Source organism: Rhineura floridana, chromosome 2, assembly GCF_030035675.1.
Source record: "Rhineura floridana isolate rRhiFlo1 chromosome 2, rRhiFlo1.hap2, whole genome shotgun sequence".
NCBI lineage: Eukaryota > Metazoa > Chordata > Lepidosauria > Squamata > Rhineuridae > Rhineura > Rhineura floridana.
Window position 1 is genome coordinate 158,501,137 of NC_084481.1, and position 21,685 is coordinate 158,522,821.

A 21,685-nucleotide genomic window follows, 5' to 3' on the forward strand; every position below is an offset into this window, starting at 1 on the left:
GAATGTATTTTAAGGCCTTTTTATGATGTTTTAAAGTGTTTTTAGCGTTTCTGTTTGCCGCCCTAGGCTCTTGCTGGGAGGAAGGGCAGGATATAAATCAAATAATAATTAAATAAAATACATAAATAAAACGCACACAGAGCCTATTTACTTTTAATCTAAGGTAAGCCACCACCGCATGAAAATTCTAGGGAAATTTTGTTCCTCTCCAGAAATTTCCTCACTATTTAAAATAACTACTTAAAATAAGTACAGGTTCGTAGCTTGAGAGTTCTTTTCGATCCTTCCCTGCCTCTTGAGGCCCAGGTGGCCTCGGTGGCACGGAATGCTTTTTACCATCTTCGATTGGTAGCCCAGCTACGTCCCTATCTGGACAGTGATGACCTTGCTTCAGTTGTTCATGCTCTGGTAACTTCTAGATTGGACTACTGCAACGCGCTCTACGTGGGGCTGCCCTTGAAGACTGTTCGGAAACTACAGCTAGTCCAGAATGCAGCGGCCAGATTGTTGACGCGGACCAGAAGGTCCGCTCATATAACACCTGTTCTGGCCCGTCTGCACTGGCTTCCTATTTGTTTCCGGGCTAGATTCAAAGTGCTGGTTTTGACCTATAAAGCCCTACACGGCATGGGACCGCAATACCTGGTGGAACGCCTCTCCCAATATGAACCTACCCGTACACTACGCTCAACATCTAAGGCCCTCCTCCGAGTACCATCCCATCGAGAGGCTTCAGTAGTGGCCCCCGAACTGTGGAACAGTCTTCCTGATGAGGTGTGCCTGGCGCCGACGCTACTATCTTTTCGGCGCCAGGTGAAAACCTTTTTATACTCCCAGGCATTTTAAAGTGTATTTTAAACAGCATTTCCGTATTTTGGATGTTGTTTGGTTCGTTATTTTTTTTTATTATTATTATTTATTGTATTTATTGTATTTATATATTGTGCTTGTTTTTATCTTTTGTACACCGCCCAGAGAGCCTTCGGGCTTAGGGCGGTATATAAATTAAACTAACTAACTAAATAAATAAGTGCTTACATTTTAAGTACTACTTAAAATACACCGTTCCATTCTGCCCCACTTGCTCTGATGACTTATAAATAAGTGAGAGCAAAACTGTCACATGTAGTTCCTTGGTCCTTGTCTTTTTGAGAAAGCAGTGGCAGATGACCTCACAATGAGTGCAAGAATGGGGATGGGGAGAAGGGGCCCATTCTTTCTAGCCATTTGTCTGCTCAAAATCCCTCCCTGTTAGCCTACAACTACTTTCCTTGATAGCAGAAATATCATGGACCTACATGTACCTCAACTCTAATATGAGAGGTGCAGGAGGGGATAGGAATAAAGATGTAAAAGCTGGGGGAGGGGAGGGAGTTTTTGTTTTTTCCCAAGAACATTTTTAATTTTCTTTTTCCTGCACCACAAGAACATTTTTAATTTTGGGCATCACTGAAGAAAATTCCAAAATTTTCTGTTTTGGAATGAATGAAATGCTTAAGACAAGGTTGTATTCACTTAATGTGTAGTATGTGTAGACTTTATGTAAGACAGTGCTGCAGAGAATTTTAATTCCTGTATATGTACACATAGTACAACACTCAAATCCAAGATGCATTTCTGCATCTACAAGATACTGCCATCTTCATGAGACTACCAAGCTAAGCATTCATTGCTTAGGGTTAGGGTGATGTTTGGAACCACTAGACGCAAGTAAACGGCATTTGCTGTCTTTTTGACCTCATCCGATCCTAGTGGTTAACCTTTTCAGTTCCCCTCTCTGTGGCACAGAGCCTACTACAAAACCAATGCATTTTACTTTTGAGGCTGCAGTCCCAGGTGGTGGTACATGGGAGAAAGTTCCACTACATAGAGTGGGTCTTACTTCGAAATATAGGGTAGATGTCTACATTTCATAAATATGCCAAATAGCACAGTTTTATATGTTTATACATATAAATGATGTATTTTATCATTAGGGCTGGCCCCAGGCATGCCAGGGCCCTTGGCACCAGCCTGCCCTGGCACATGCATGCATGCCCCACCCACCTATCTACCTACAAGCTGGCAGAGGAGCAGGAGGGTGAGAGCAGGGGGGCCAGGGGAAGGGGGAGTGAGTGGGGGAGAGCATGAGCGAGCAGGGGGAGGGAGAGTGGGCGGGGGGAGGGGGAGCTACGGAATTGGCGGGACGGAGGGTGAGCGAGGGAGTGAGTGAGTGAGCTGGCAGGTGGGGAGGAGAACAAGTGAGTGCGAGCGAGCGGGCAGCTTCCTCTCTGCGATCTGCGGAAGGGAGCCTGCCATGGAAGAGGAGCGCTACTCCCCCACCATAATGAGGGGCCCTTCAGGGGCCCATATGGGCCACGAGGCCCCTGGCCAGGGCCCCACCTGGCTGCCCTTTGGCACCGGCACTGTTTATCATACTAAAGCAATAAAAAGTCAAACCTAAAGTGTTTTTTCATTAAAAAAATGATCAGTGGCTTCTAAATTTCTGGAAATCTTGAATCTACTTACAGGGATGAAATTAAAATTTCCTTTAAGTCTTTATGAAAGAAGACACATTAATTTAATATTTTGGTACTCCCCACTCTTTAATCCCAGAGTAGCTGTCTGCATAACACACAGTCTACAAAAGAATCTAGCATGAGGAAAATCAAGAAGATAGGTCTGCATGCAAAATGGTGTTTCACGCAACTAATTTGGCATATATCTCTTACATGGCTTGTATGCACAAACAGTATTTTTTCTCCTGCTTTTAGCCTTCTGCATTGTGCCTATTATGTGTTAAATCTAGTGTTTCATTTAGATACTTTTACAGTACAGTAGGGCCCCACTCATATGGCAGGTTAGGTTCCAGATCTCCGCCAGAAAGTGAAAACCGCCGGGAAGCGAATCAGCTGTAGCGCGGGGGTCTGGAACCTAACCCGCTGATCGCGCCAGAGGAGGAGATGATCAGATCAGATCAGATCTTCCCCTCCTCAGGCACGATCAGTTCGAGTGGGAGTCTGATCGCGCCAGAAGAGAAGATCAGCTGTAGCACGCTACAGCTGATCTTCACCCCCACCGGCGTGATCAGCTGGAGTGCGGGAGTCTGACTACCCCCGAGGAGAAGATCTTCCCCTCCTGTGGCGCAATCAGCTGGAGTGCAGGGAGCTTCAGTCCCCCTCCAGCTGATCGCTCCCACTGGCGCCTTATTAGCAGGGCACCGAGAAGCGGTGCCCTACTGTGTGCTTGAAAAAATAATGCTCTTTTTAAAGAAATCTGTATTCTCTTGAACTTATTGCTTGTCGCTTGATTTTATTATTACATTTTATCCTGTTGTTCCTTCAAGGAGCTCAGAGCAGTGTACATTATTCTTCCCCAGTTTATCTTTAAACAATCCTGTGAGCTGGTTAGGCTGAGAGTGAATAGCTAGCCTAAGGGTGTCCTCCAGATGTTGTTGGAGTACAGCTCCCATCATTTCTGACTGTTGGTCATGCTGGCTGGGAGTGATGGGAGTTGCAGTCCAACAATAACTGGAGGGCATAAGGTTGGCTATTCCTGAGCTAGCCCATGGTCGCCCAGCTTCACAGCTGAATGGGAATATGAGTTAGGGTCTCCTTGATATAAGCCTGGCACTCCAGTTATTACAATACATTGTACCTAGTTTTTCTCACAGTTAGAATACTGTGTTTTGAGGCAACTCTTTTTTTCTTTCCATTTGGTAGAGTGAAATAATGATTTGTCTAATTTGGAATAGTGATTAACAGACAAATGGGTGGCATGGAGATGGCTGTAAGCAAGCTGGTTGGATAGTAAACTAACATGGAGAGGCCTTGGATGCTGGTTTATTTGTTATATTTAACTTCAGGCAAGTGTTTGTTTGAAACATATTTATCCCCTGCTTTTCCTCAACAAGCCCAAGACAGCTAACAAAAGGTAAAACAAATTTTAACCATTTTTAAAACAGTTTGACAACAACAACGGATGCTTCTACCCCCACCCTACCAGAAGGGTCTTTTCAGTAGTGGATCTATGACTGTAAAATTCCCTCCCCCATGCTGTGCTTCTAGCTCCTTCATTATAGGAAACAGATCAAGACATGCCTCTTTCAGCAAACATTTGGAGATGGGGACAGGGGTGAAGAATTGTTAGTGGATTTTTATGGAATTAATGAATAATTTACTGCTGCCTTTTTCTTGCTGGTGTTATTGATGTAAACTATTCTGCTGCTTATTGGTGAAGGGCAGTATACAAAACTCTAAAATAAAAAGCCATAAAACAGCAAATAAAAATTGTAAAAAATATAACCATCAAAAATAATTTAAGCCGAGCAATTAAAGCCACTTCAAAAAGGAACAACCAAATCCTATTAAAAAAGCAAGATATTGACATCCTATGGAAGGCCATTAGACAGTAGGTAAAATGAGCCTTTCTCAGGAAGATTGTAGGGTCTCAGCACAGCCACACCGAAAATGCCCTCTTCTTGGTTCCAGCTAGGTTGTTGGGGCGTGCAGTAAGCCTTTAGTGATCTCCATAGGCAGGCAGTCCTTCATATATATTAGCCCAAACCATAACGGGTTTTAAGGCCATCACCAACACTTCGAATTTGGCCCAAACAAACTGGAAGCCAGTGTGGAAACCAGTTCCTGCCTAATGGGTAGGGTAAGTGCTTCATAATGAGTTAATTTCCTTGCAAGTGCAAAACTGACATTATGTGTCAGTTCCACAGATTGAAAAGGGCCATATGGGGTAAGACGATCCTTCAGATAAACTGGTCCCCTGTTGAAGGCTTTCTATATCAACAGTAACACCTTGAAACCCTTCCCAGCTGAACTGTGCCCCTCCCTACAGTCCTTCTCCACTAATCAAATGACCAGTCTGATGAATTGGGAGGGATGATTTGCATTTACATCAGAGCGTTTCAATCATTCTGCCCTCCCCTGCATCTGCTCCCCCCCCCTTTCTTTTTTGCTGCAGCCGCCAAAATCAATAGAGTCTTCAGGGGCAAAAAGAAAAAAAACACAAAGTTTGCTTGGGGAGCAGGATTAGGCCCCAAGACTGGTGTGTATGTGTTAGCCACCCCTACCATGGGGTGGCGGTTATATAATACCAGGTTTAGGATCTGAGGATGAGAAATAGTGTCTTGCCTAATATCACCTAGTGTTCATGCCTGAGGCAAGTTTTGAACTACGGGCTTTCCAGTTTACGTAGTCAGTGGTCTACTTATTTATAGTTAGTGGTGGATTTGTTTACCATCATTCACTAATATAGAACTGTATATTAGAGTGTGCATGAAGAATTTTATAGCGTCCTGGACAAATCATTGTATGTGTGACTCCTCTCTTAAGTCCATGTGAGCCATATAAACGCAGTTGGTAGCTCGCCCCTCATTATACGGTGGTGACAATGCATCGATGTAGGTAAAGTTTACAGCCAAAAATATGGACAGCTGCATTTATAAGGCATAGCCTGATCTAGATAAAATGATGTATCTTTCCATGCCATTCCCTCCCTGATATTGTTGGAATTACTAGATTCTTTGTCAAACTTGTTAAAGAGATCTTTGTGTTTTTCTCTTGTATACTACTTTAGCTGAGTAGGGTGTTATGCAGTACTCGAAATGTTTTTTATATGTTTCTGTTCAGTGAAGAATGAGTTATATCATAGGAAATGCTGATTTAAGGAAAATGGTTATTGCTAAATGTTTTCACTTGAACACTGATATTATAATTTTGAATGATTCTTGTATTTTTCTTTACAGTTTCCTCTTAGGAAATTCACAAGTAGAAATTCCTGTATTTATTGAAGGGATACCAGCAGAGCTGAAAATAATTCCTCCCCCCAAAAAAATTCTCTGTAAATTTTTATAGTGTTCTCTGAATAGTCTTAATTTGCAATTATTCTGACATGTTTTTCAAACCAGTAGTATTTGATTTCAGCATTGGATATAAAAGTTGATACTTTGATAGCTGATGTTCTATTGATTGCTGATACACAATTATGTATGATTACAAGTCAACTTTCTACTCTTAAGAAACATTACATCCTTTTTTGTCAAGGAAACCCAGGACATCTGCTGTGGAAATGCTGCACATTGTAGAGGATTCTGGGACATTTTTAGAACAAACACTTCATTCATTTTGTGAACTTGCTGCTGGCTATTATAAAATGAGGTTGTGCCTTGGAATATATCCAACATTTCATGGTGGCTGCTCATTGCACAGGAGTATTAGTACAGTAGGCAAGCCATCTGTAGGGAGACTCATCCCCCATTATTGTTTTTCTCATTGAAGACTTCTTGATACGCTTCTAAGGAATGCAAGTTCCCTGGCAAAGTTTGTAAATGACTGATTTGATGGTTGGCATGCACAAGTATTTAAGATCCAACACATGATATTTTTCTTGTAACATTCAATAACATTCAGTAATAACTCAGTATTTGACATTCGTTATTTGAAGCCTACAAAATCAGTTGAAATGCCAATAAATCTAAAGTGTATACAGGTTTTATGGCTCATGGTTAGTCTGAAGAGAGCTAAACCACAAACCTGGCTTCGCATGACACACTAAGCCAAGCCATGGCTTAATTCAGTGTTACGCACCAGCAAAACAACTGGGGATAAGCGGAACTCGTACATTTGTACTAAGCCATGGTTTGGCTTAGTGTGATGTACAAACAAGGCCACTGTCTTTAACTGAAGTTTCTTACTGATAAATATAAAAAGGTAACCTTCTCGTTGTCTTTGCAAGTCTTATCTAGTATGTCAAAGAACTGGAATGCTAGCAAATAAATATTAACATCAAATTATTATTAATTATTAGTTTTATTAATTGCTTGATAGCTGAAGGTCTCCAAGTGACTTATAACAATGTTAAAACAAACAAAAACCCTTTAAAAACAGTGTATGAAATCCATAAATCACCTAATACTTAAAGTGCAAATAATAGCAACTTGTAACTAAGAAGTAATTTACTAATAGCAGCAGCACAGCACATTTCTTTCTAGTCGATTATCCTTTGGAAAAGCATGTAAATACCATAGTATATGCAAACTTATTTGTTGCATTCTTTCACTTTTGCTATAGGATACCAGAAGGTCCTCTTGATCAGGGCCCTGCTGCAGGAAGAGTTCATGCTTTAGAAGAACAGCTAATAAAGGCCAAAGAACAGATAGAAAACTATAAACAACAAACAGGAGATGGTTTGTATATGAGTATTTTCTTTTACATAGAATGGGTGCACCATTACACAAATGCATTTTCTGTGTAGAGAGAGAAATTAATGCTGCCTATTCCTTACCTCCCCCCCCCATTTTTTAAAGTGGGCTTAGGAAAAGACCATGAAATATTGAGGAGGAGAATTGAAAATGGAGCCAAGGAGCTTTGGTTTTTTCTCCAGAGTGAATTGAAGAAACTAAAAAATTTGGAAGGAAATGAATTCCAAAGGCATATTGATGAACTTCTGTCTGACTTGGGTGATCATGAAAGGTACTAATAACTATTATTGCTGAATATTTTCTGTACTAAAAAGGTTGCAAGCTGGATAAAATAAAGAATAATGACATACTTGATTCATCTGCTTTTAAGGTATTCCTGTTTAGGTAATAAATGTAATATTCTATGGCTACCAACATAAAACTCAGATATAAATTCAGTGATACATGATCAGCAAGCAAATCCCCCTCGGTTCTGTTGTAGGATGCCTGACATTTGCTGCCTCCACAGCATTTTCTTGCACATCTGGAAGGAGTGCCCTGCATACAGAACTCTGTTCCTTTCTGCTGAGCCCTTTTCAGCTGAATCCAATGACATTGTATAAATGAATTGGCTTCATATTTTTTAAAATTTGTCAGGAAGAAACTTGTAGCAATACAGTTGTCTTCTCACTAATTTATATATTGGCATACGGCTGACATTTATTCATTCATTATGCTTTACATGGTAGTCTATCATAGGAAAGGCAGCCAAGTGTGGCATCTTACAATGACATAATTTTATTGTGTGATATTTCATGGCTAGAGCTTATTTATCTTTCTGTTCCACTACATCTGCCAATATGATTCAACTCTATGGGGACCTGGAGGCTTGGAGCAACATGCAAGGACAATGCACCACCAGTTCTGCATGGATCCCTCCTGATGATTGCAGACTAGACATTTACACAGAATGTTTCCTTCATGCTTAGGAAGAGATTGTGAACATTGCTATTGCTTCTCTGCAATGCCAAACCTAATGCCTGGCTTCAGACAATTTAACAGTGCACTTCAGTGTATGTTTATTCAGGAGTAAGTTCAAATGTATTCATAGGGACTTACTTAACTCCATATAAATGTCCCTTAAGACTGCAGCCCAAGTGTCATTGTCAAAGAGGCTGGCAAATGAGGGGCTGTTATAAACAAAAAGATTGGGTTGGAACCAGACTTATTCATGCTGAAAGCAAATCTATTTAAAACAAGAGGGAAAAGCCTTTGGCAACTTCCTAAGAGGCAGGCAAAGAAGGTGGGGCAGGTTGGGGTCTGGGAGGAAAAGGCACTAGGTTGGCTAGGGAAGCCCTCTGGCCCACAAGCAAGCGGTTTTCCATCCCTGTATTAACAGAAACATGACCGTGTGCTCAGATGAGTGAATAGTACCTGGAACTGCAGTTATTTGCAGTGCAACAAATGCTGTTTGAGGGTTTCGTGAACCACAGAATCAGATTTTTTAGGGGTGCAGGGAGCTTCAGTGGAAAGGAGGCAAGAGTCTTATTCTGCCAGCAGAACACTGATTGTTGGTGTTAGGATCCAAGTCATTGTCTCAGACCCTTTGTTGACAACATGCAGAGTGTTATGACACCAAACTTTCTCAAACTCACTTACCATGAAAGTCACCCCACAAAACACCATATTGCCAGCCATTGGTGCTTAAACTCTAAAAAATAAAGAAAAACTAGATTATAAAGTTGCTGGGATTGATTTCAGTGATATATTGCCGCCCTGGGCTACTGCTGGGAGGAAGGGTGGGAAATAATAATAATAATAATTATTATTATTATTATTAATAATAATAATATATTTGATTCTGATTTTCCTTGGTCTATACATATTTTTAGAAAAGTTTTCTTTTGTAGAAAAGTACACTTGTTTTTAACATTTGTTTTGTAAGGTGCTTTGAGTTCACCTTTCTGAAAAAAGTGATTAGCAAATATAACTAATAATATAATAGTACCTCTATGTGGTGACTTATTTTTATTATAAATTCTATTTATTTATTCAATTATTTATAATCCACACTTGTAAAAAATGCATCAAGGCGGTATATACAACATACAGAATTATAATAAAATCAATACAAGCAACATTTCAATAAATACTGGTTGGTTAAGAAGGGAAATTTATATTGTGAAGGCCCATCTAAACAATACAGTTTTCAGAAGACATCTAAAAGAAAGCAGGGACGGTTCCATCTGAGCATCTATTGGAAGGGAGTTGCACAAGGCAAAGCCTGCCACGCTGAAGGCTCAGGCCCTAGTGAAGGCCAACCGAACCTCAGAGGTGTGGAGAATCAGCAGAACTGCCCTGTCAGAGATCCTAGTGATCAGGGTGGAGCATAAGCAAATGATGGTCCTTAAGTACCTAAGTTCATCCTCCTCATCGTCATCGTCATCCTCCATTCTCCATCATTATTCTTCATCCTCCATCCTCCATCATTATTCTTCATCATCATCATTCATCATCATCATCAATCTTTATTTACAGTCAACTGACCACAAATAGAAAACATAATGCTGGGAGTTATAAAATAAGATTACTTAGTAACACAGGGTGCAATGAGCAACAAACTGAATTATATAAACAACTCAAGTTATTTAACTACCATTGACAATCATACAGGGTCTAGTCCGGATGGCCAAGTTCAAGAATTTTGCCACTTGCTCAGTAATTGCCTTATCTGAACCCTCAAGTAAAACAGTCAAAAGGGACTCAACAGAACGGGCTGGGAAAGACTGCATAATAGGGTATATTAGGTCTTTGCTGGCCCCTTCGTAATACCTACAATTAAACAGGACATGTGAAATAGACTCCACTTTGTCATTATCACAGGGGTAACATCTGTTGTTTCTTGGAGTTTTTTTATATCTGCCGTCCAAAGTTTAGAGGGTAGGACATTAAATCGAGCCAAAGAGAATGCTCTCCTATACTTGGGAATAAATAACCAGCTTAGGTAGGTTTTTGCGAAGAAAACCTGATAGACCCAGTGACTGGAGAGAACAAGGACCCTGTGCGGCTGCAGAGAGCTCTTGGTTATCAATATCCACTAGCCTCTGTTTGACAATCCCTTTGGCTCTTTCAAAATCCATAGAAAGCAGATCAGAAGGAGAGAGGCCTACTGAAGTAACTTTTTTCACCACTGTCTTTGACCAAGATGACTCCGCAGAATCTCTCATTGCCTGAGATGTAAGGGAGCTGTGAGTAAGCATCAGACAGCAGCAAAGCCAGAGATGAACAGCATAAGTCCAGGCTAAGCATTTTAGGGAATTGAAGCCAGCCTCTTAAATTAAGGGTGGCTCCAGAGACACATCTTGGGACACCAAAAGATGGACCTACGGAAAAAGGATTGAATTCCTTTGAGTGAACCCTTGAAATATGGAAATCAAATTGGTGCCCGAAAAAGAATCAGAGGGACTATTTTAGTTTTAAAAACACGGATGGCCGCTGGCAGAAATTTTCCACCCTTTATAAAAAAGAAGCGGGTTAATGTGCCCATGTTTTTCTCAGCTTTGGCCTTAAATTTTTCCTGGGTTCTCCAGCTTGCTGCTTCATGGAACCAAATGCCCAGGTATTTATAGGAATCAGCCTGTTCAATTCTATCATTTCCCATAGACCAAGAATACCTTACCTTTCTCTAAGTACCTAAGTTGTTTCGGGTAATCACTTGTCAGCCATAACGTTTCTCAGTGCAATTCATAGTATCAGGGTTGTATTCAATATAGTGCTAAGTTGCATGTTCCATTAGCACAAGGATTTGTCCTTGTGCAACAGAATATTCTCCCACTCTCTTTCCCTCGTGTGTCCCCTAAATCTGTTCTCGGTTTCCCCCCAATCCTCCAGAGCAGATTTAGGGAGAGGGAGGAGTCCCATTGCTCTAGCAGTAATCCTTGTACGTACACAACTATTTTGTTGAATGTCGCCCTTAGATTTGTATATTTTTCTCAAAATGATAGCTCCAGAATACTAAGTACTGTTAGTGGGATCATGTGGCTCCTTGTTCTGTTCCCCTCAAAGATGGGGGTGGTAAAGAGAAATCTTGGGGCCAGATAATTTTTTTTGTCCCTTTCTATTCCAACTGGTGTTCCTGCTGCCGCTACTGCTCTTGGTAGATAGTAACCCAGAACCTTCAGGGGAAATGACTGTTTGAAACACTAGAGGAACATTGATGTATTACGTTACGTAAAGATCATATCTATCTTTTCTTTTTTAAAATAAATTTTATTGTTCTCAACAAAATATATGATTAATTGATACAGTATAAACCATTATATTTCTATACAAGTTCTAAAAATATTATTTTTAAAAAATAATTTTGATATCTAACAATCACAATTTATCATTTATTTATTATTTTATTTATTTATTAGATTTATATCTCACCCTTCCTCCCAGTAGGAGCCCAGGGTAGCAAACAAAAGCACCAAAAACACTCTAAAACATAAACACAGACTTTAAAATATATTAAAACAAAACGTCTTTAAAAACATCTATTTTAAAAAAAGCTGTAAAAACGTATTAAAAAGCAATTCCACCACAGATGCAGACTGGGATAAGGTCTCTACTTAAAAGGCTTGTTGAAAGAGGAAGGTCTTCAGTATGCTCCAAAAATATAACAGAGGGCACCTGTCTAATATTTATGGGGAGGGAATTCCAAAGGGTAGGTACCACTACACTAAAGGTCCGCTTCCTATGTTGTGTGGAACAGACCTCCTGATAAGATGGTATCTTCAGGAGGCCCTCATCTGCAGAGCGTAGTGATCGTCTGGGTAAATAAGGGGTAAGAGGGTCTTTAAGTTATCCTGGTCCCAAGCTATATAGGGTTTTGTACACCAAAACAGAACCTTGATCCTACAGATAAAGAGGAAAGACCTGTCAATAATTCTTCCCCAGCTTATTTATTTCATCTGTATTCCCTATCTTTAAACTTTTAAACTTCCCCCAACAAAGGACTTGGATTTACAGAGTCTTGCCCTTTATTGTTATGGTGTGAAATAAAACAAACTCTTTTTCTCTACAAAAGTATTCTCTAATTATCTACCCTCTCTCACTGTGACCAGGCTTCTTAACTTTACCATACATGCCATGTCTCATACTTTAGTTAGCCAAGAATCTACATATAGAGAGAGAATGCTTTTCTAATTCTGACATATTATCATTCAAATGCCAGAACAAGTAAGTTGTCATTTCTAGATCATCTTCTGGTATGCTACCTTTAAGATAACCAAATAATATTGTCATTTCAGCCAATGGGAGGGGAAAAAATCAAAAATCAAAATGGAGGGGAAAACAGACATCCCTCCATCTTGCCTCCTGCCAGTGCAAGTCTGGCAGGGCTTAGGGAGTGTCAGTTCTTCTACCACAGACTCTTCCCCCTTTCCCTATAGGATTCCTCTGCCCAACAGCAATCCTAAACACTTAACGAAGGAACAAGTTCCATCAAATCCAGTAGGATTTAGTTTCCATGCACAGAACTGTGTTATAAGGTACTGATTTATCTAGGAATTTGAAGCCCCTGTTTGATATGGCAACTACTCTGTTGAGGACCCCAAATATTTTAATTCTTTTGAGAAATGTAAGATCATTATGCCTAGTTTGTAAAATAGTTAGAGCTGTTCTCAGAGCAAGGCTGTTCGTGTTGGCAAATCACTTGTTGGATCCATTCAAGCTACTTAGGTTTGTGCAAAGATTTCAATATTGGTATTTTAGCACACCTTTCTAAGAACATAATAAGAGCCTGCTGGATCAAGCCAGTGGCCCATCTACTCCAGCATCCTGTTCTCACAGTGGCCAACCAGGTGCCTGGGGAAAGCCTGCAAGCAGGACCTGAGTGCAAGAACACTCTCCCCTCCTGAGGCTTCCATCAACTGGTTTTCAGAAACATACTGCCTCTGACTAGGGTGGCAGAGCACAGCCATCATGGCTAGAAGCCATTGATAGCCCTGTCCTCCATGAATTTGTCTATTTTCTTTTAAAGCCATCCAAATGTTAGTTCAGGTTCAGGGATCTGTATTGCTAAACAGTAAAAGTTTGAGTATTATTTATTTATTTATTATTTGATTTATATCCCACCCTTCCTCTCAGCAGGAGCCCAGTCCCAGTATTATGGTCCTCCCAGAGCAGTCTGCCTCCATAAAGAATGGGCAGATATGTTTTCATTGTGAGTTGCTTCTCTATGCTTGAGGCAATGTCCAACAGACAAGATTTTTCTATTCTGAAGGGGCAGACATAGGGATATTTTTATTTTTGTATATGTGGTTCTGCTTAGAATCAGGCATAGTAGATGTCTTAATCAGCAGTCATTCTGAAAGTTATACATACTTGTTTGAGCCACATGTTCCTCGAGTTTGTGTTACCTATTATCTTGGTGGCATGGACACCTATGTTTTCATTGAGTTTCCTTTGATGGATTGGATGATGTATAGGAAACTTCTTCTGAAACAGCATGCTCATGGAAAAAATAAGTTAAAATGATATTTGCAATCAAACTTTAGAACATAATTTCACTTATCCTGTCTTGGAGACTTCATGGGTACACTAAGGAATTTCCTCATTGGTCGGTTAAGATTATGTATGAAATCTGCAGGTATACGCATAGCATGTCTACCATGAATTTTGTCAGTTTTGTGTGTGTATACATATATGAGCGCATGTACATACACATAAATGATATGTTTTATATATTACATTTTTAAAATTAAGCAAAATTAAGCTATATAATTTGTTTGCTGCCCTAAACCAAACTTCCTTCTTTGGAGGTGTTTATTGCTAAAGAGGTGGTTTCTCTAGGTGTATATTTCATCATGAGAATAACTGCCACAGTGGAAAAATCTTGTAAGCTATAAAACCACATGTAAGTCTGCTGTAATATTGAAGATAATGTATTTTTTTGCCAATCTTGACTTCTAACTGGATTAATTTGTTTACCTGGATGGTCAATAACTGTTCATTTCCTTACTTTGACAACTTTGCCCTATCTAGATCTGGCATTAAAGTTAATAACGTGAATTATTTATATCCTGGTCATTCTGTAAAGCTGATACTTCAGGTACCAATGGCAAAATAATATTTTACATGATGTTTTGTAGATGTGATCGACTCTAGATGCAGATTAGATTTTTGAGTTGGTGGAAATACTTGCTGTTAATGTTGATTACTATAGCATTATATATTAACAACAGTAGTCCATGCCTTTATTGACAATTCATATGTTTCATTCAGTATAAATTGAAAGCAAGTATAGTTGGAACCTTAACTGCAATGCAAATGTTTTGATGTCAAAGTAAAGTGCAATTCATCTGCACTTACAGCCACTCTCACTGACCCATACTTAACATCATCCCCTGGGCATGTGTAAATAATGGCCCAACGAACTGAGATCATAGGAAACTGTCTCATATGAAGTCAGACTATTTGTTCATCTGTCCTGGTAGCATATACTGTAATTGCCAGTAGGTCTCCAGTAGAGAGCTACTGTCAGGGTTCTTTCCCACCATTCTTTCCTATCACTTGCTATCTCATCCTTTTAACTGTTTATGTCAGGGGTTGAATATGGGACTTTTTGAATACAAGGTTGAAGTATGGTTCCATTTTCTGAGGTCTGCATTCACAACGGTATGAGGAAAGGACAAGCGCTCTACGTCCAGTGTCGTTCTTGCTCTGAATGCAGGCGGCTTCAGGAGCCTAAGATGGATCATACTTTAAGATTATAGTAGATAGATTTTGGGATTCAGGTTCTTTTTAGCCCAGGTGTGGAGTACCTGTGGCCCTCCAGATGTTGCTGAACTACAACTCCCATCTTCCTTGCCCATTGGCCATGATTCCTAGGGCTGATGGAAGTTGTAGTTCAGTAACATCTGGAGGGCCAAAGGTTCCCCACCCCTGATTAAGTCCTAGAGTAACTGGAGATTTTTTAATAAATGAGTGACCCAATCTAATTTCAGTTTACCTGTTGTGATTAAAGAAATACTTGTTTTAAATATAGCAGTACCTGATATGAGGACAGTGAGGCTGCTTGAAAGTAATGTTTAACTCCATGAAAACTCATACTAATCATGGATTCCTATCCTGTTGCACCTAGGTACTGACAGTTTGTTGGACCTTTCACATGCTGACTTCACCCTATAGCTGTACAAGTGGCATGGTTGTTCATCTTCACTGAGAAAATTGTAGGGGACTTTGTGCCCTGTTCAGCTTATTTGGGATTTGAGACAATATACTAAGAGATGTTGGGAATGAGATTGCACGATCTGACAAAGATTTATGGGACTTTTCTTGAGTAATTCTGGATATTGTTGGCCAGGGAATTTTAGAGAGTGGTGTTCAGCTTGCCATCATCACAAAACCTTTATGTATCCCATCAGGATTTGATTCTCTTCCCCCCCCCTTTAAGATCTCCTGCCATGCCCCTATCTATAGAACACCTCAGAATGTATTTTCTGCATTCTAGAGTTCAGTATGTTGATTATTAGTGCTTTAATTGGTGCAGAATGAAGCTGCCTGACTGTTGACAGGTTCGAGATGAAAAGATCATATAATACCAATTCTGTTCCAGCTACGCTGGCTTCCTATATGCTTCTGAGCCCAATTCAGAGTGCTGGTTTTGACCTATAAAGCTCTTTACGGCTCAGGATCCAAGTATCTTCTGGAACACCTCTCTCAATATAAACCCACTGGGACCCTGAAATCATAATTTGAGGCCTTTCTTTGGGTCCTGCTTCTAAGAGACGCTTGGAGGGTGATGGTAAGGGAGAGGGCCTTTTCAGTAGTGTCTCCCTGTCCATGGAATGCTTTCTCCATTGAGATGTACCTGGTGCCTTTGCTAACATTTTGTTGGTGCTAGGAAGAGATTGAGCTTTTTCGGTAGGCCTTTGATAGACTGAGTTGATTCTGTTTTATTGTTAGCATGCTGCCAATATAGCTGTTTTGGGGAAAGAGCTTTTTGTTTTGTTTTCATTTATGTTGTATGAATATTAATGTTTTATATGAATTTTCTTTTGTATAATGTATTTATGTTTTTAAATGTAAGTCTCTTGGAGAACTTTTAGGTAACAAGTGATTAATAAGTTTGTGGTTGTTATGTGCCTTCAAGTCAGTTACGACATATGGTGACCCTATGAATCAGTAACCTCCAATAGCATCTGTTATAAACCACCCTATTCAGATCTTGTAAATTCAGATCTGTGGCTTCCTTTATGGAATCAATCCATCTCTTGTTTGGCCTTCTTCTTTTTCTACTCCCTTCTTTTCCCCCCAGCATTATTGTCTTCTGTAGTGAATCATGTCTTCACATTATGTGTCCAAAGTATGATTACCTCAGTTTCATCATTTTAGCTTCTAATGATAGTTCTGGTTTAATTTGTTCTAACATTCAATTATTTGTTTTTTCCCAGTTCATGGTATCGGCAAAGCTCTCCTCCAACACCACATTTCAGATGACTTGATTTTTGTTGTATCCACTTTTTTCACTGTCCAACTTTCACATCCATACGTAGAGATAGGGAATACCATGGTCTGAATGATCCTGACTTCAGTGTTCAGTGATACATTTTTGTATTTGAAGACCTTTTCTAGTTCTCTCATAGCTGCTCTCTTAGACCTAGCCTTCTTCTGATTTCTTGACTATTGTCTCCATTTTGGTTAATGACTGTACCAAGGTATTGATAATCCTTGACAAGTTCAGTGTCCTCAGTGTCAACTTTAAAGTTACGTAAGCCTTCTGTTGTCATTACTTTAGTCTTTTTGATGTTCAGCTGTAGTCCTGCTTTTGTGCTTTCCACTTTAACCTTTATCATCATTCGTTTCAAATAATTACTGGTTTCTGCTAGTAGTATGGTATAATCTGCATATCTTAAATTATTGATATTTCTCCCTCCGATTTTCACACCTCCTTCACCTTGGTCCAATCCCGCATTCCGTATGATATGTTCTGTATATAGATTAAACAAAATGGAGATGGACTGCCTTCAAGTCGATTCCAACTTATGGCGATCTATCAGTAGGGTTTTCATGGTAAGCGGTATTCAGAGGGGTTTACCATTGCTTTCCTCTGAGGCTGAGAGGCAGTGACTGGCCCAAGGTCACCCACTGAGCTTCATGGCTGTGTGGCGATTCGAACCCTGGTCTCCCAGGTCGTAGTCCAACACTCTTTCCCCCTATTCTGTCCTTCCAGTAGCCTCTGAAGCATTCCATAGTTTTTCATGATCTGCACAATCAAAGGCTTTGCAGTAATCTTAAAAAAAAGGGTGAATTTCTTCTGAAATTTCTTGGCCCGTTTCATTATCCAACATATGTTTGTGATATGATCTCTGATACCCCTTCCTTTTCTAAATCCAGCTTGGATATCTGGCATTTCTCGCTCCATCTATGGTAAGAGCCTTTGTTGTAGAATCTTGAGCATTATTTTACTTTAAATACTTTGATATTTACTGCATTCCCTGGGATCCCTTTTCTTTGGAATTGGGATGTATATTGAACGCTTCCAGTCTGTCGGCCATTGTTTAGTTTTCCATATTTGTTGACAATTCTTTGTCAAAATTTCACAGATTCAGTCTCAATAACTTGTAGCAACTCTATTGGTATGCCATCTGTTCCTGGTGATTTGTTTCTTCCAAGTATTTTAAGAACAGCATTCACCTCACATTCTAAAATTTCTGGTTCTTCATCATACAGTTCCTCCATGAATGAATCTGTCATCCTTGCATCTCTTTTATAGAGTTCTTCAGTGTATTGCTTCCATCTTCCTTTCATTTCATCTCGGCCAGTCAGTGTGTGCTCCTGTTGATTATTCAACATCCCTACTCTTGGTTTAAGTTTCCCTTTAATTTCTCTAATCTTTTGGAATAGAGCTCTTGTTCTACCTTTTTTGTTGTCCTCTCCTATTTCTATACAATAACTCTTGTAATAGTTCTCTTTGTCCCTACATACTAGTCATTGTATTATTACATTTAGGGTTCTGACAGTGTTTCGTCAGTCATCCATTGAGGTCTTTCTCTCTTTTTAACAAGAGGTGTGGTCTTTTTGCATCCTTCCCTGAAAGTCTCTGACTTCACTCCATAGTTCTTCTGGTTCTCTATCACCCAAGTGTAAAGCCTCAAATCTGTTCCTTATTTGATCTTTATATTCTTCTGCGATGTTATTTAAATTGTATTTTGGCCTTATGGTTGCTTTGTTCTTCTTTAGCTTTCCTCTGAACTTTGATATGACCAGTTAATGATCTGTACCGCAGTCTGCTCCTGGTCTTGTTTTCGCAGAAAGCATGGAGCTTCTCCATCTTCTGCTACAAATTATATAATCAATTTAATTCCTATATCGACCATTTGGTGATGTCCACATGTACAGTTGTCTCTTCGGTTGCTCAAAAAATGTGTTTGCAAGAAACAAATTATTGGCTTCATAGAATTCAAAAAGTCTTTGTCCTGCTTCATTTCTATCTCCTAAGCCCCATTTCCCCACAATTTCTACTTTGTGTTCCCTACAGAAAAATACAGAAAATAGCAGATAATTCTTAAAAACAAAACAAAGTAGACACTTATGGCAGAGACCTATTGATCCAGCTTGGAAACCCTGCTGGAATAAAAATATCTTGAGTTGTTTCTGGAAAGTGCAGATAGTAGGTGCCTGTCGTATCTCAACAGGAGTGCATTTCCACAGAATTGGGTAGCCACACTAAAAGCCCTTCTCTGAGTTACTGTGGAGCAGGCTTCTGATAGCTTTGAAACTTGCAAGGGAAACTCTCTTGTAGACTGTAGTAACCTCTGTTTCTGAACCCATTATGAGTGCTTGGCCTGGGTTCAGTTCAGGTGTGCACATCAGGCATTCTCCTATACCCAGACCAATATCCTACATATCAGTACATATTTTGTTTGTTCACCGCCCTGAGAGCTATTTCGCTAAGGGCGGTATATAAATTGAAATAATAAATAAATAAATAAATGGCAAGCTGAGCATAGGCTAAAGATTTTGCCCAGCTCAGCCCACCATATAGAACCTCAAGATATTTTTGAGGGAGTGTGTGTTGGTTTGACCACCTACTTTTTTATTTTTTGGCAAGGCCAGGGGAACCATACAATCACTGGAGATCTTTTTGTGTTGTTCACCTGCACCAAACATAAATTAATCTGGAACAGATTATAAGTACACACTTTCTAGTTGTCATCCAGGCCCCCATCAACACTCTTCTCCCTTCTTTGCCTTCTGTGTGAATGGGACAGCCATGAATAGTTCCTGACTAAAGGATAAGAAGACACAATCTAAAACTACTCAGGGAAAAAAGGTTAAAGCTCCAGATAGAGCGTGATATTCAACTAAATCTTTGTGCTAGCTGAATAACTCCAACTAATGCAAGGGGATACCCCCTTCTCCTCCCACGTGTGCCCTACACCGTCTCTATGTCTGCTCTAGGGGGTTGGGGGAAAACCTCAGAATAAATTTTGGGGGCATGAGGGGGAAGGGAGGGGATAATATTCCATTGCAGAAGGAAAAATTGGAACATTCAACTTAGTGCTACTTTCAGTGCAACCCATAACTTCATGTGTTAATGGCCCACTACTGGCTGGCTTAAGGCCTAGCCCAAATAAGTAAGGATCTTCTGCACTTCTAAAAGATGTTCAGACTTTGGTGAGCATGCTGGAAAAGGAAACTCCATAACTGTGGAACAAACCTACTAACTGTTCCATTTGTCATACAGATTCTACGTATCTGCAGTGCTTTCTTGATTGGTCTTAAACTGTGAACACTGGTTGTAATTACACACATTAATATTCTAGTTTTGTTTTTACCTTCCCCAAGGATGGATTGAATGGGTTGAGTCTGGTATTGCTTTGGAGTAAAAGCATTAGTATGCAATGTTGATTCATGTATTTTTCAACAATATTGAAGTAGTTAGAGCCTGCTGATTACCCAAACGCCTATAACTTTCTACCGTGAACTTATATTTTCTTCAGTGACAGATTGGAAGAAGCGGCTAAATCCAACAACATTGATTATGTTGCTCTCAGACCTGCTTATTTTGCTATACCATTATAAGGGAAGCCAGAAAAATATGGGATGGCTGAATTTCTGTTAAAATCTTTGGACCTTGAAAGTCTTGAGAGTGAATGTAGATTTCTCTAATTTTTTGACCAATTAATCAAACTACTGACAGTGGGTGAATAGAGGGAAAACACAGGCTTCTTTCATCTCTTTTGTCAACACTTCTGATATTTTCATTGGATCAGAGTGCCTGTTTTCACATTCCTGGGGCCTGAAAATTGAATACTTTTTAGAATACTGTGAACAGCATGGAGACTGTATATTAAACCTATTTGGTTTAAACATAAACCTATGTTTTTCTAACATTCAATGATAGTAACTCATTTTTGGTTGCTTTCAACAGAAATTACTATGATGGTCTGCCTGTGCCAGAGGATTTGTTTTATTATGAAAACTGTTTACAATGCTTGGGGGGGGGAATCGGTTCCAATTCCATATGCGTATGTGCGTGTCAGAGAACTTGGTTTTCTTATGTCTAAATTGTTACAATATTTTGCTTCAATTAGGGTTTAGGACTAGTGAATGTATTGAGGATGAGTGGAGTGCGCACATACAGCCAGTTGACTCTGGAAATGAAGGGGGATTAGGGTTTTTTTTAAATCCTATTTTAAGGTGTTATCTAGCTTTTTGAAGATTTTTTTAGGTAATGAACACTTAGTTTTCATTTTGTCATTAATCCTTCTGATTAGTTAAGTTAGCCATAAAGGTTGCTTGTTTGCTTCCCCCCTCCCCTTTTAAAACAGGTCAATAATGACAGATCTGTACTACCTCAGTCAAACAGATGGAGCAGGTGATTGGCGAGAAAAAGAAGCCAAAGATTTGACAGAGCTGGTACAGCGGAGAATAACTTATCTTCAGGTAAGAATTCTGTAGAAAGTCCTTGTATAGAAAGAAATTGAAATGGAATTTAAAGCAGTATGAGAGCACATAAGGTGCCAGAAAAATATAGATATTTATCAAGGATGAAGCAGCTTCTGTGAATAAAATAATGAAAATATTTTATGTAATAATGTAATGTGTTCAGGAATTAAATAAGAGAGCATGTGTTAAGTTTTATAGATCAAATGAATGGGCAATTTGTGTCCATTTTCTCCTAGAAGTGCAACTCTATTCATATAGCTATTAAAAATCAGTATGTTGAAGATAGTTTTAAAGGAGGATTTAGGTTCAAGGCTGAAACAATAGGCAACACAATCTCCTGATGGAGCATGAGTTTCTAATTCAGGCTGCTGTATATATGTGCAAAAAAGAAAATATCTGTTCAATTACATATATATTCAATAATTATGGCATGATGTAGCTTAGGTGGCAAACTTATACCCACTTACCTGGAAGTAAGCCCCACTGAGCTCAATGGAATTTCTGAGTAGACATGTATACAGTTGCACTTTTAAGAAACTTGTTTTAGAACTAAAGAGAGAGTAGCCAAGGACG

At 39.5% G+C, this 21,685-nt stretch overlaps 1 protein-coding gene across 6 annotated transcripts in view; it reads left to right on the top strand.

The window, feature by feature from the left end:
• FUT8 (fucosyltransferase 8) overlaps positions 1 to 21,685 on the top strand; it is a 169,681-nt gene that overhangs the window by 63,940 nt on the left and 84,056 nt on the right. For 5 of the 6 annotated variants that reach the window (XM_061611003.1, XM_061611005.1, XM_061611002.1 and 2 more), the window contains exons 3-5: positions 7,062 to 7,177; positions 7,298 to 7,463; positions 20,995 to 21,109. In XM_061611003.1, coding sequence (XP_061466987.1) covers positions 7,062 to 7,177; positions 7,298 to 7,463; positions 20,995 to 21,109 — 397 coding nt within the window. The remainder of the gene's footprint in view (positions 1 to 7,061; positions 7,178 to 7,297; positions 7,464 to 20,994; positions 21,110 to 21,685) is intronic. The other variant, XM_061611006.1, reaches the window with a different exon arrangement.